Genomic DNA, 12,197 nt, shown 5'->3' with positions numbered 1-12,197 from the left:
TCACAAATCACAGTAGAGATAAAATGTGGAAAATAACCAAAAATAAAGAAACAACCTAGTGTATGCAAACTATTGACTGTAGATATATACATGTGTGTAAATGTTTGGCTGGTCAGCAATCATAGACTGTATATTAAAGACGGATATAGCCACTCTGATATTGTAGACCCTGTTTATGAAGTGTCGACTTGAACGTTTTGGCCCTTGTCATCTTGATTTCTTTGAAACCAAACATGACAAACCAGACATGACAAGTAGATCCAACCAAGGAACTGACAGGTACCTTAAATAATAGCCTTAAATAATGTACTGTTTTCCACTTAACTTTTACATATTCAGTTGGTTTTGCAGCCAGAGGAAACAGCCCCTGGTGGCCATTAGAAAGACTGCAGGTTTAAAACTAGAACCTAGTTAACCTCCTTCATCGTCCACACTGCTCCACATCGGTCTGCCACCCTTCACCCCCCCAACTCTCCTTCTCAGGCCTGAAACCCTTTCAATAACCTGTTCTCCACACTCTGCACAGTCGTACACTACCCCGCTCTGACTTGCAGCACCTCTGCTCAACATCCCATCAACGACCCGTTCAGTCCTGCAGTAATTATTCATCTTCTTCAGTGTGTATGTGTTTAGAAGGATTTTTATCTATCAATCACATCTAGCTAGCTTTGGCTCATGGTGTAGCAGCTTTCGCATTAAAATGTGTGTAAACTTTGTTTTGCTACACAGCCAGGTGTGCTAATATTGAGCTGTGGGGTTCAAAATTACTCAGATTCTAGGTATAAGTGGTAGTTTTTAATATATATATATATAGTCCCCTCATGTGATTCAGTACATTGTGGAAAAAATTCCCTATATGCTGAGTAACTCCATTTTTGGAAAACTTGTGGAATATCAGATGATAGTTTTGAAGTTTTTTTTGTTTTTGTTTTTAGACAGAGCCACATGATTTTTGAAATGCCAGGAAATCAAAATGACCATCTTGGTATTTTAAAGCCTAAAGGCTTCTTCCATCTTTTAAATACAGTCCATTGTCAAAACTAACAATCATGTCTACTTTCATAGTTTTTTTTTTTTTTTTTTTTTTTTTTTTTTTCCCACCTAATGTGACTAATAATATCAAACTAGTAGTATATAATTTCAGTAGCTCTGTTAGGACTGGGCGATATGACCCAAAATTCATATCTCGATATTTTTTAGCTGGGTGGCGATATAAGATATATATCTCGATATTTTTTTTAAAGCCATAAGTTAAGAACAAAAAGAGTTCTTAGTCACACTGTGTCCCAGATGTCACACAGGCACTTTTATTTACATACAGCATAGATTTACATGAAGAAATTACTCAAAAATAAATTATCAGCATTTATTAAATAATCATGCTCCATAAATAAAAGAAAACAATGTTGTTTTTGTGCATAACAAAAACCTCATAATTGTGCAGTCAAAATGTAAACTAACAGACGCTGAGCATAATAACAAAGACAGATTTCACAGCTGCTCTGTTCCCAACTTCTACTGCGTGACTGACAGCCTTGAGTTTGAAAACCCTCTTTGTAACCATGTCTCTTAACAGGTGCCATTTATGGTCCTTATACACACACAATACAGTAATATTACGTCGAAGCACAGTACGTATCACTCCGCAAGGCTCCAGACTACGGTAGCCGTAATGCTCCGACAATCCATCAAGCGCAATCCATCAAGCGCTGCAGCTCTGTAGCTTACCAAAGTCGTAAAACATTTTTTGACAGATTGCTGAGCGCCATGTACCACCTAAAATCGGTTTGCGGTCAGTAAGCACAACCAGAATTCATATATATATATATAAGGCGCGCTGTCAACTTTTGAGAAAATGAAAGTATTTTAGGCCGTGCATGTCGTTAGCGTGGTTAGCTCGTTAGCGCGGTTAGCTCGCTAACACGTTGACGCCGTCCAGCCCCACAACTCTCTAACGGAGATATGCCGTGTCCATCTGGTCGCTGCCTGCAGGTGAAGCTATGGGGGGGGGGGGGGGAGTTGTATTCAGTGAAGGAGAGGCGAGGCCGAGTAACGTTGCGTAGAGACAAAAGTGGACGAAAGAGAGGCAAACTTGTGGCTCCACAACTATAATTATAACGTAACATAGACTATATCGATATAAAGGATATTGTCACTTCTTATATCTCGTATGGAAATATATCGATATTTTTTTAAAAACTCGATATATCGCCCAGCCCTAAGCTCTGTCATATTTCAACAGACCACTATTACTAATCCCAAATACAACATGATTAATTACAAATTTCCATGCACAGTATTTGCATCAGCTCAATAAACGTCCTCATAGATCATGTTGGGGTCAAGAAGACTAACTGAAAACTAAGCAGTGTAGTGAGCGTCCGCCTTGTTGGGTCCCTCTGCAGTGAGATGTATCAGAGGAGGCATCCTGCACATAGTGGGATTTATTGTCCATCAGTAACTACCCTCATTTATTTGTTCTGCTGTGTGAGCAAGTGGCGTTGGTGCCAGCCCTTGTTGCTGGAGGAGGAGGCATGGAGGGCTCTGGGGGGAACTGAGATGTTTAAAGTCCAGGCAAACAGAGGTGAATCCAGTTCTTAATACCCTAGTCAAACCTCTAGTCTTCTCTTTTTTTTTTCTTCTTTTGTTTTTTTTGTTGTCTTCTTTTTTTTTTTCTTTCCTATTTCCTAATAGTTTTTTGTGGGCTGAGTCCTCTGGTGATGGATTTTTTTTTTTTTCTTCAAATCATATTGGCTCTTGTAACCACTTACCTGGATTTTTGATTTGAATCTGTACGAGGCTCCTGTGGACAGTGCCCTCTCAGAGTGTCGTCGAGTGTTTGTGCTCTTCTGTCCGATAATAATCCAAACCATTTCTCTCCCATGCTCTCTCCCCCTGCAAGGAGCGGAAGGTACACAACCTCTGCTGTGTTTGCTTATTAGCAGTTACATCTTATTCGGTTCCTTTTGTTTTCTCTACCTCTTTTCTTTCCTGTTGTAGCTGTATGGCAACTCTAATTTTGTGTCCTTGTCTACATTTTATATGGAACTTCCATGTATGCATCATATGGGCCATATTGCATCTTTGAGCATAAAGAAAAGATTTTTTTTTTAAAAGTATCTATGCTGTTTACACCAAACATGACAAAACTGTCCCAGTTCTGATTCATTTCATTGATGAGCCACGTTGAATCAGCGTTGAGCTTCTCCTCATTGCCCATGTATGCGTTTGATCATGGAAAATTTCTCATAGTGTGCTTTTTCTTTTCCTTTCTTAGCCGTTCAAAGCTTGCATTCCATGTGTAGCCTTTTATTTTGACCTTTCACACTGAATAAAACAAGTTTAAACATGGCTAATTCTTTAAATATGACGTGTTCACCATCCAGTGTTGTTGAGTTAATAATGTTCTGTCTTGTTTTGTTTTGTTTTTTGTTTGTTTTTAGGTTTTCATAGAGCTGAGTCACATTAAAAAGTGCAATACAGTGAAGGGAGTCTTTGTCCTGGAGGAATTTGGTAATTACACCATCTATTGATTCTAGGCCTGTACTCGGCACGGCAGTAACTCAGCTTCACGGCAAATGTATTGATGAAAGCTAATAAGGGTTCACTAAATTGGATAGCCGCTCTCCTCTGGAGCATTGAGACACTGACGTCTGCAGGCGATTAAGTGCGTCATGCATTATTTCGAGGGTGTGGTTAGCGCTTAGTCATATGCAAGTGTTGAGGTTTAGAGCAAGGTAATAAAAAGCCAAAGTTTGCGAGAAATGGTGTGCGCAGTGTAGAGAAGGAAGGCTGAAACGTGTATCATAAATAGCTATGCCAGTTTGTGTAGATGTGTGACTTAAAGGGGACCTGTTCTGCTTGTTTCCAATTTAATTTTTATGTTGGAGTAATTAGTAATCCTCATTGATCTTATACTAGATTATGGTGCAAGCAGTTTAGTCTCATTTTTGCACACTTCCTATTTAACTTTAAGCCAGCTTTCTGTGATTCGCTGCTACCCACAAACAGCAGGTTTGGACAGCGTGGCAGTAGAGTGGCTCTGCTCACAGTATAAAGATATTTGCTCTCAAACTAGTCTGAATGCTCTGATTTTGGTTCTATATATTTAAAATATTGCACATTTTTCAAATGAGAATCCACCACTGTAGTATTGACATATAGACACACACAAACTCAGCAGAAAATAAGGACAAGGTCCCCTTTAAAGGTGCCATACAAATATTAGAAATAAAAGCATCATATTAACTCATTTTCCAGAAACGACGTAATCAAAGCTTATAATGCTTGGAAATATGTAAGCATTAAGGGCATTTTGCTCATATTATGGTTTTCATTTGTTGACAAAAGCCATAAATAGATCTAAATCTCTCAAGTAACATTAGTCCCCTCGTAGCTAAATGGCAGCCTGTCCTCCATGACAGCAGTGATGTGTTCTAGCCCTGAGTTAGATAAGTTGTTACTAGAATTTGAGCTGCCACCTTTTCAATAAGACTGTAACCTTTTTTTAGATCTTAAACCATTAATTTTTTTGGCCTGGTTTAAACTGTTCCATGTTGAGTCAGCCTGAGGGAAGAGAGCAGGAGAGTCTGAATGTCTTTAAAAGCAGTCGATACTGCATCGTGCCTGATACATGAAGAGGAAGACATTTAGTCTCATTAGTAGGATGGTGTAGTGGCTAACACATTTGCCTACGGAGGAGACACAGACCCAGCCTCAGGGGGTCACAAGCTAGTGTACTCGTAGTGCCAGATGAATGGGAGGGTTGCGTCACGAAGGGCATCTGGTCTAAAATCTGTGCCAAATCAGTCACACTGATCCATCCGCTGTGCGACCCCCTACTTCAGGGAGCAGCTGAAAGTACAGCTCAAGTATGAGGATTCTGTCCGACCTGAGATGCGTCACACAGTTAGTGGGTTCCTGTTAAGTTTCATGGAAAACGCAAATGCCTGACTGAATGGTGAGCAGTAGCTGTAACTCTTAAACTTGCTCAGACGTCGAGCGCCTGGCTGGGTTACTGTTGTGTCTCTGTGCTGCTTTTGTAATGTTGCCCTCATCTTTGCCACTATGAAAACCTTCATTCTCCAGCAGGTAAAGTGTCGTCACCTTTCTCCTTTCTTATTGAAACTAAACCTGTGCAGAATATTTCTTCACTCAGTCCTTTTCATAGATTTTTTTTTTTTTTTTTCTTCCCCTCTTCCTCTCTTTCCCCTTTTCTGTACCGCTAATTTTTCCTCTGCTTCTTCCATCACTTGCTTCTGATTCATTTCGGAGATCACCCCAGACTCCATCACTCACGTGGTCATCACTCTCTGACCATCTGTATCTCAGCAAGCGGAGATCTTAGGTGGGACAGTTAGTTTGTGGGGGTTGAGGATTTCTCAGCCCTTTCACCTGTCCAGATCTCAGCCTTTCCATCTCTGCTATGGGTTCAGTTACTAATGAAAAGTCAGCCTGACCCGTGGACAGCGACGTGGTCCCGGGTCGAAGGATTTTGGCCTCTTGTATCGACTCTTCTGTGATGTTTAACTTTGAGTTCACTGGCTGGAAGGGCTTGGGGAGGTCGTCCTTTTTATTGTTTGTTTTTTCATATATTAACTTTGCGGCCTTCTTGGTCGCAAACTCTCTTGTTATGACATTTGTGCTCGTATTTGTTCATCATGTGGGCCATGAACGTCTCACCAACCAATCCAAGCTGAAATTTAACATTTTGCTTTCTTATTTGAAGACAAAGAGAACATTTGATCAGTTCATTAGTCACAATAAGGAAACACAACATGAGCAGGATTTCACAATTGAATTTTATCTAAGCTAAAAGTAGACAGCCCCTTCTGCCCCTCAATCTGATCTTTAATTGACCTTTATGGTGAACTTTTCTTGGCCCACATCTCATTTTACACCTTGTTGAAAGTCCAACCCTATAACCACACCCCCGCCCCCTCCCAAAAGCTCTCAAATATGAACTCATTGAGGTTTCTGCTGCCTTTGAATTCTCTGTTTTGTCTCTTGCACCGGCGTAGTTCCTGAAACTAAAGAAGTGGTGATCCACAAGTACAAGACCCCGATGGTGAGTCCTCTCTTCCTTTGTCTGAAATCATGAATACATACAGCTATGTGACTGCTGAATGCCAGTGACAAGATGGACACAGCAGAAATGTTCCTTAAATAAAAGCGCTTAACTTAAGGTGCTTTCAGACCAGAGTTCATTTCATAGTTCTTTGAACTCTTGGAGTCAAAGAACTGACTTTTTTCTGTGCGTCTGCACCACATGAAGCAGGAACTCTCAAAGTTTATAGAAGATTTTTTGTGGACTGGAGAATATCAGTGTGCGCTCTGGTGGTGCAAATGCAAACAGGAAAAAGCCCTGAAGGTAAACGTAGTTCTAGGGGCGAGCTCCCCAGTGGGCACTGGTCGTCTGTAGAGCTCTGGTCTGAAACTGCCTTTGGTTTTCATTTCATTTCGACAGTATGCTGACACAAGTGAAAGACCTGCCTCGTGTCTCTGTGTTGATTGGATTTTTTTTCTTAATTTTATAGTATTAGACGGGTTCTTTTAACACAAGAAAATTGCATTTTAACCCACTGTTCAAGAGGTAAACAGCAGAGTGACATCACCTGAGGTTATATAACGTTTAAAGATGCCCGCTTCCATGTATCTGTGGCTCAACGCTGCTTCTTGTCAAACCACCACACTGCAGTGCTGTAGCTTCTTTTTTGCTCAGAAAATGAGGTTTTAGCAGTTGTAAAACCCCACGATGACATTTCTCAATAATGTGCCAAAAAGTGACACATTTCCCACAACTCAAGTAAGACCATAGCATGATGAGCCTTCAGGTTAAAGGTCAAATAGTGCTTCTTATTAAAGAAGTGCAGGGACATTTAAAGATTTGTGATTTTGTACTTCTCTTTTTTAAACTGCTCATTAAGTTGCTACGCTGATTAGTGGTTTCCAGCCAGCGGCAGGAACGTGTGTCATGATGCCAGCTCCCGTAGCACAAATAAAACTGAAGCATTTGTAAAAAGCGCATCATACCATCATTAGTGGCAAATGATTGACAGAGTGCCTTGAAATACCCCACAGTATATAGACCGAGAGGAGCCTCTTATCCAGCTTTGTTCATTGTATTATTAATAACTGCACGCAGGTGGTTCCCTCTCACTTCCTCATGTTTGTTCCTCCTCTGCAGGCACATCAGATCTGTTACTCGGTCCTCTGCCTTTTCTCGTACGTGGCGGCAGTCAAGGGGAAGGAGGCGGAAGGAAAACCCAAGATGCTGTCACCGAGACCCCTTCCTAGCTAGTCTACACCCCACACTCTCCTCCCCTTCCCTCTCTCCCTCATCCCTGGCGTGCCTCTCTCTACTTGAAAATGGCATCTCGGCTCCTAAAACCAGACTCGACAATCCCCAACTTCACTCTAAGCACACAACTCCCGCGCTCCCCTCCTGTGTATATACAAACCCGAGACCCTTTTTAGATCCAATTGTGTAGACATGTTTGGTCTGTGATGTCATGTAAATACTTCCAGCTCTTCACCGCTGTTGCCCAGATGTTCTTCCCAAACTAGCTAAATGTTTGCCCGCTTCATTACTCTGGAAAAGTTGCTCCCCCCAGAGCTCCTCTGCTCCCGGTGAAAGTTTTGCTCCTTGTTCCTGCTAGCAGGACCCAACAGTTTTTACTCGTATGTGATGTGAGGGCTCCACTACCCCATCACCCCCCAACCCAGAGGCACTGAGTGCTTGCAGGTCCCGCGCACAGCCTCGACGTACAGCGTAGCTACCTGCCCTCTCCTGCCCGTCTCCATATGACTGTATGACGTATTCTGTGATATGTGGTTACTGTAAAGGTCCAGTCTGTCCCAGTTGGTCCAACAACCAGAGACTGTCATGTAGTGCGGGATGTTCCATGCTGAAAATGCTACTGTATACTGCACCAGAGCACCGCATGTAAACGCTTCGTTATGGTGTTTGAACCCTAAAATACTGTGAGTGTTCTCAGATGTGTACTCTAGCCCGGCCCACCCGGCTCAATTACTGTTCTAGTTCTACTGTAAAATTTCTCGTCTGTGGTCTGCTGTTATCAACTGCATGTTACTATAAGGATGACAAATAAATATTATATATATATTTCTATATATAGTATTTATTTAATATATACATATATTGACTGTACATTTCTGGAAAACAAAATGTTACAAATGTTAATTTGCTAGATGTGCAATACTTAAAAAGTAGTTAGCCATTGCCAGAGCCAGGTTTTCTCGAGTGAACTGGCTTTCACAGGGTGACGAATGTAAGAACGAGTTTGTTTTTCTATAGTACACATCGATCGATTGAATATTACGACTTCAGTGTGACACGAGCATTTAGTTTTAAAAGGTGATCACAGGTCAGTTGGTGCAAAGGACTGCTGCTGTGCCACTCTCTGTGGGTGCTAACAAACCCCACCCCAATCAGCGATGTCACAGCAGGCGGCGGGGATGCCGGGGTAAATGTCACCGTCTTCTTACAGCTTTTAATTGTAGGAAAAGGATGCATGGATAATGAGCTACTAAAGGCAGTGCAAAATGTCTTTGATGGTACACATGTGAGCTGTTTGTGTGCCCACTTTGAACAACGGATGTTTCAAAACTTCTGCAATTTTTTTTTCTTCTTTCACTTGACCATAAATACAAGTATGTAAGTCATTAAAACATTCAGTGGTGGGTGATAATCTAGAGACATAATTGTAGATATTTCCATATCTGTGGTACAAACACTGGAGTTACACGCTGGTACTTAATGAAACACCAATAAAAGGTAGTGGGGAAAAGAAGGCATTTTTAGTAACAGTGTAACATCCGTGCTGGAATTATTCCTGCGCGACTGAAAACACAAATATTCACTAGAGAAGCCGAAACCAGTGTAGGAGCTGCATAATCGACTGATGGGGTGTGGAGAAATGAGAAATAAGCCACCAAACCCACAGCAGCAGTTCTTCCTCCTGTGACTGACCCTTCAGACGCGCTGAAGATGCCATCTGTGGTCACCTGATCTCCAAGGAGACGATCAAGTCTTTGTCGTGTCTGGTCCCATCGCTGGCTCGTTTACTTTCACAGTGAGAGTGCGTGGTTTTTTTTGTGGTTCGCGTGTGTGAATGTGGTGAACACTTTTCTCTAGATCAGCAATATATCAGTACAGCTGTAAGGCTGGAAGATGTTATTTTGATCCTGACATGCTTGTATTTTTAAGGAATTTAACTGTGCAAAAGGAAATCTGAGTGTGGAGAAGATGCTGTTAATAAATGACAACTTGATCTGAAGCATCTGCAAAACTGATCTGAGAATTTTCTGCTTGAGTTAACTTTTTTTTTTTTTTAAACTGGATTATTACAACTCATCTCTGTTGCTGTGAAATCTGATAGCTGTAAAGAGAAGGAAAAATGACATGAGATGGATGGTGTAAGTATTCCAGTATTCAAAAAGTATTTATAAAATATGTACAGCTTTGGCAATATAATAAAGATGTCCCAAACGAAGCTCTGTGTGCTCGTCATCCTGCAAACAAGGGAAGCGGCAACAGGTGGTGCTAGTTGCTGAAACCTTTTCTTAAAAAAATCAGTTGACACTGTTTTACAGAAGCAAATGAAGACCTTAGGCTTTCATCAAAAGAAGTGTTTCCATCCATATCTTGATCATGATTGATTTTTCTTCTACGTTTTGCGTGTGATGGGTCCACCATAGCTGCAAACAGTGGCTGAGTAACAAAGATGCAAACACCACATAAATGCCAGCATGAAGTCTGCAGGAGAATGCAAAACATTTTAAGCACCCATCTTTGCTGCCGGAGAACGAGCCATCACCTGTACGCATGTCTCATCACAGTACAGATCTGTTTCCACTAACAGCAGTGGGTGAGCGGGGCAGCTACTGAATAAAGCTCAAACTGCTTATGGGGACTCGATCGGTTTATAGCCATCACAAAAAGAACTAAAGAGCTGCTGCTCAAAGTAACCTAATCAGAGTGGTGGTTGCCATGACAGCTGTGGCTCAGGAGGTAAAGTGGGTCCACCAATTTGGAAGGTTAGTGGTTTGACCTTCAGCTCCTAAAGGCTGTATCAAAAGGTGCTTAGTCAAGACACTGAACCCCATAGTGCTCCTGATACATCCACTGGAGCGTGTGGGATAGAAGGTGCTCAAAGACAGGAACCAAAGCTCTGTGTTTGTGAATAAAGGAGAAAAGCAAGAGTATACTTACTGGACAATTTGCTAGGTACAGCTTACTACTACAGGGCTGAACCCCCCCTTATGTCTTCAGAGCTGCTTTCATTCTTCACAGAATCAACAAGGTGCTGGAAACGCTCATTAGAGATTCTGGTTCATGTTGACCTGATGGTATCACTCAGTTGCTGCAGATTTGTCAGCTTCTCATCAATGTTGAATATTGCAACTCTTTCCCAGTCTTCAAGTGGTGCAAGTTGTAGCCTCGGTTTCCTGTCAGCTGACAGAATTGGTACCTGGTGTGGTCTTCAGTGCTGTTTTGTGCATTCTTTGGTTATAAAGTGTGCTTGTTCAAGCACACTATTCTTCTGTCATCAACAAGACATTTTCATCCAGAGAACTGCTGCTTACTGGATATTTTCTGTTTTTACAACCATCCTCTGTAAACCCTAGAAATGGCTGCTCTGACCAACAACAACCATGCCACATTCAAAGTCACTTAAATCACCTTTTTCCTATCATTCTCATGCTCAGTTTGAACTGCAACAGGTCATCTTGACCATGTCTACACACCTACATGCACTGAGTATGTGACTGGCTGATTAGCTATTTGCACTAACAAGTAGCTGAATAGGTGTACCTGATGAAGTCTGGTTAATGTGACATTCCATTTACTGATGCTGGGCATCTCAATGATGTCTCGCTGAAATTTCACACAGTCAACAGAAAAAAAAAAAGCAACATGATTTTCGATGAGTTTTAAAGTTTATTTACCATCAGAAGCAGAAAAATTAATTTTCAAGTCACCAGATGTAGAAATAACCAGAGATGGGCAGTAACGCGTTACTGTAATCTGATTACTTTTTTTCAAGTAACGAGTAAAGTAAGGGATTACTATTGCGAAATCGGTAATTAGATTACCGTTACTTTCCCGTAGGAACGCTGCGTTACTGCGTTACTAAAACCGTGATTTTTTGCGAGAATGTCTCACGACAGTGACGTAAGCAAGTGCGCCGTTAGTGACAACAGCTGTGTGCAGATCAACAATGGATCAGTATGAGCGTGCAGCGTTTAAAGTGTGGAAGTACTGACCTTATTTTGAGTTTGATTCCATAAAAAGTGACAAAAACATTAGCGTCCGTTGTGCGTGGGAAGAAAACTTCTTTTTACAGCGAAAAAAACCCCTAAACCTCCAAGCAAGCACCGAGTGCTCAACGACGTAATGGGAAACTCACAGAGAAACTCGCGGATTCTTCAACTGACCGCGGCACACCTGCACCAGGGTAAACCTCCGCCTACCCCAGTCCTGCTTTACAGGTGAAAATAGAGCAACAGGACCGCTGAGTCTTTGACTTTATTTATTTTCTGCTGTGTTTTAATTGCATCTATTTGAAAGACTGAGTGTAAACACACAAAATATTTTATTTTATGTGCTGGAATGTGCAGAAAATAGGTTTAAATGTTAAACTAATTTATTCAAGTCAGAGAATGTTGCATATAATTAAATTTTTGCTTGATGCATAAAGTTAAAAGATTAAAACTGATAAAACAAGTTTAAAAAAAGAGACTTTTCCATTTGATTACATTTTGTATGATGGATTATGCAGAAAAAGTAGAATTGGGCTGAAAGATCTATCGCTTTATCACCTCTTCAGGTTGTAAATCGTGTTTTTAAAAAGTAACTAAGTAACTAAGTAATTAATTACTTTTGAAAATAAGTAATCAGTAAAGTAACGGGATTACTTTTTGGGGGGAGTAATCAGTAATTAGTTACTGATTACTTTTTTCAAGTAACTTGACCAACACTGGAAATAACCCTGGACAGCGGCAGAAGTATAACTGAGCTGCTGCTGGTATTTCATCAGGCCACAGCTAGCACAGCCGCTGTGCTGTAGCATAAGGCAATTCAGAAACTGCAACTCTACAGAAATGAAAGCAAAGTGAAGGACAGCACATCCTTCACATCGGCTCAGGATCAAACAGTAGAGGTAGAAAGATAC

At 41.2% G+C, this 12,197-nt stretch overlaps 1 protein-coding gene across 29 annotated transcripts in view; it reads left to right on the top strand.

Annotated features, from left to right (window-relative positions):
- The window catches only part of madd (MAP-kinase activating death domain), a 50,002-nt gene extending 40,487 nt beyond the window's left edge, over positions 1-9,515 (top strand). For 11 of the 29 annotated variants that reach the window (XM_040045459.1, XM_040045449.1, XM_040045448.1 and 8 more), the window contains 4 exons: positions 2,903-2,911; positions 3,444-3,513; positions 6,021-6,067; positions 7,187-9,515. In XM_040045459.1, the coding sequence (XP_039901393.1) occupies positions 2,903-2,911; positions 3,444-3,513; positions 6,021-6,067; positions 7,187-7,300 (240 nt within the window). In that variant the 3' untranslated portion in view covers positions 7,301-9,515. The remainder of the gene's footprint in view (positions 1-2,902; positions 2,912-3,443; positions 3,514-6,020; positions 6,068-7,186) is intronic. The other 18 variants (XM_040045452.1, XM_040045458.1, XM_040045457.1 and 15 more) reach the window with 2 other exon arrangements.
- Positions 9,516-12,197: the final 2,682 nt, after the last annotated feature.

Source organism: Simochromis diagramma, unplaced genomic scaffold (assembly GCF_900408965.1).
Source record: "Simochromis diagramma unplaced genomic scaffold, fSimDia1.1 OVJJ01000079.1, whole genome shotgun sequence".
NCBI lineage: Eukaryota > Metazoa > Chordata > Actinopteri > Cichliformes > Cichlidae > Simochromis > Simochromis diagramma.
The sequence above is the reverse complement of the archived record's forward strand: the minus strand, read 5'-3'. Positions and strand labels throughout refer to the sequence as shown.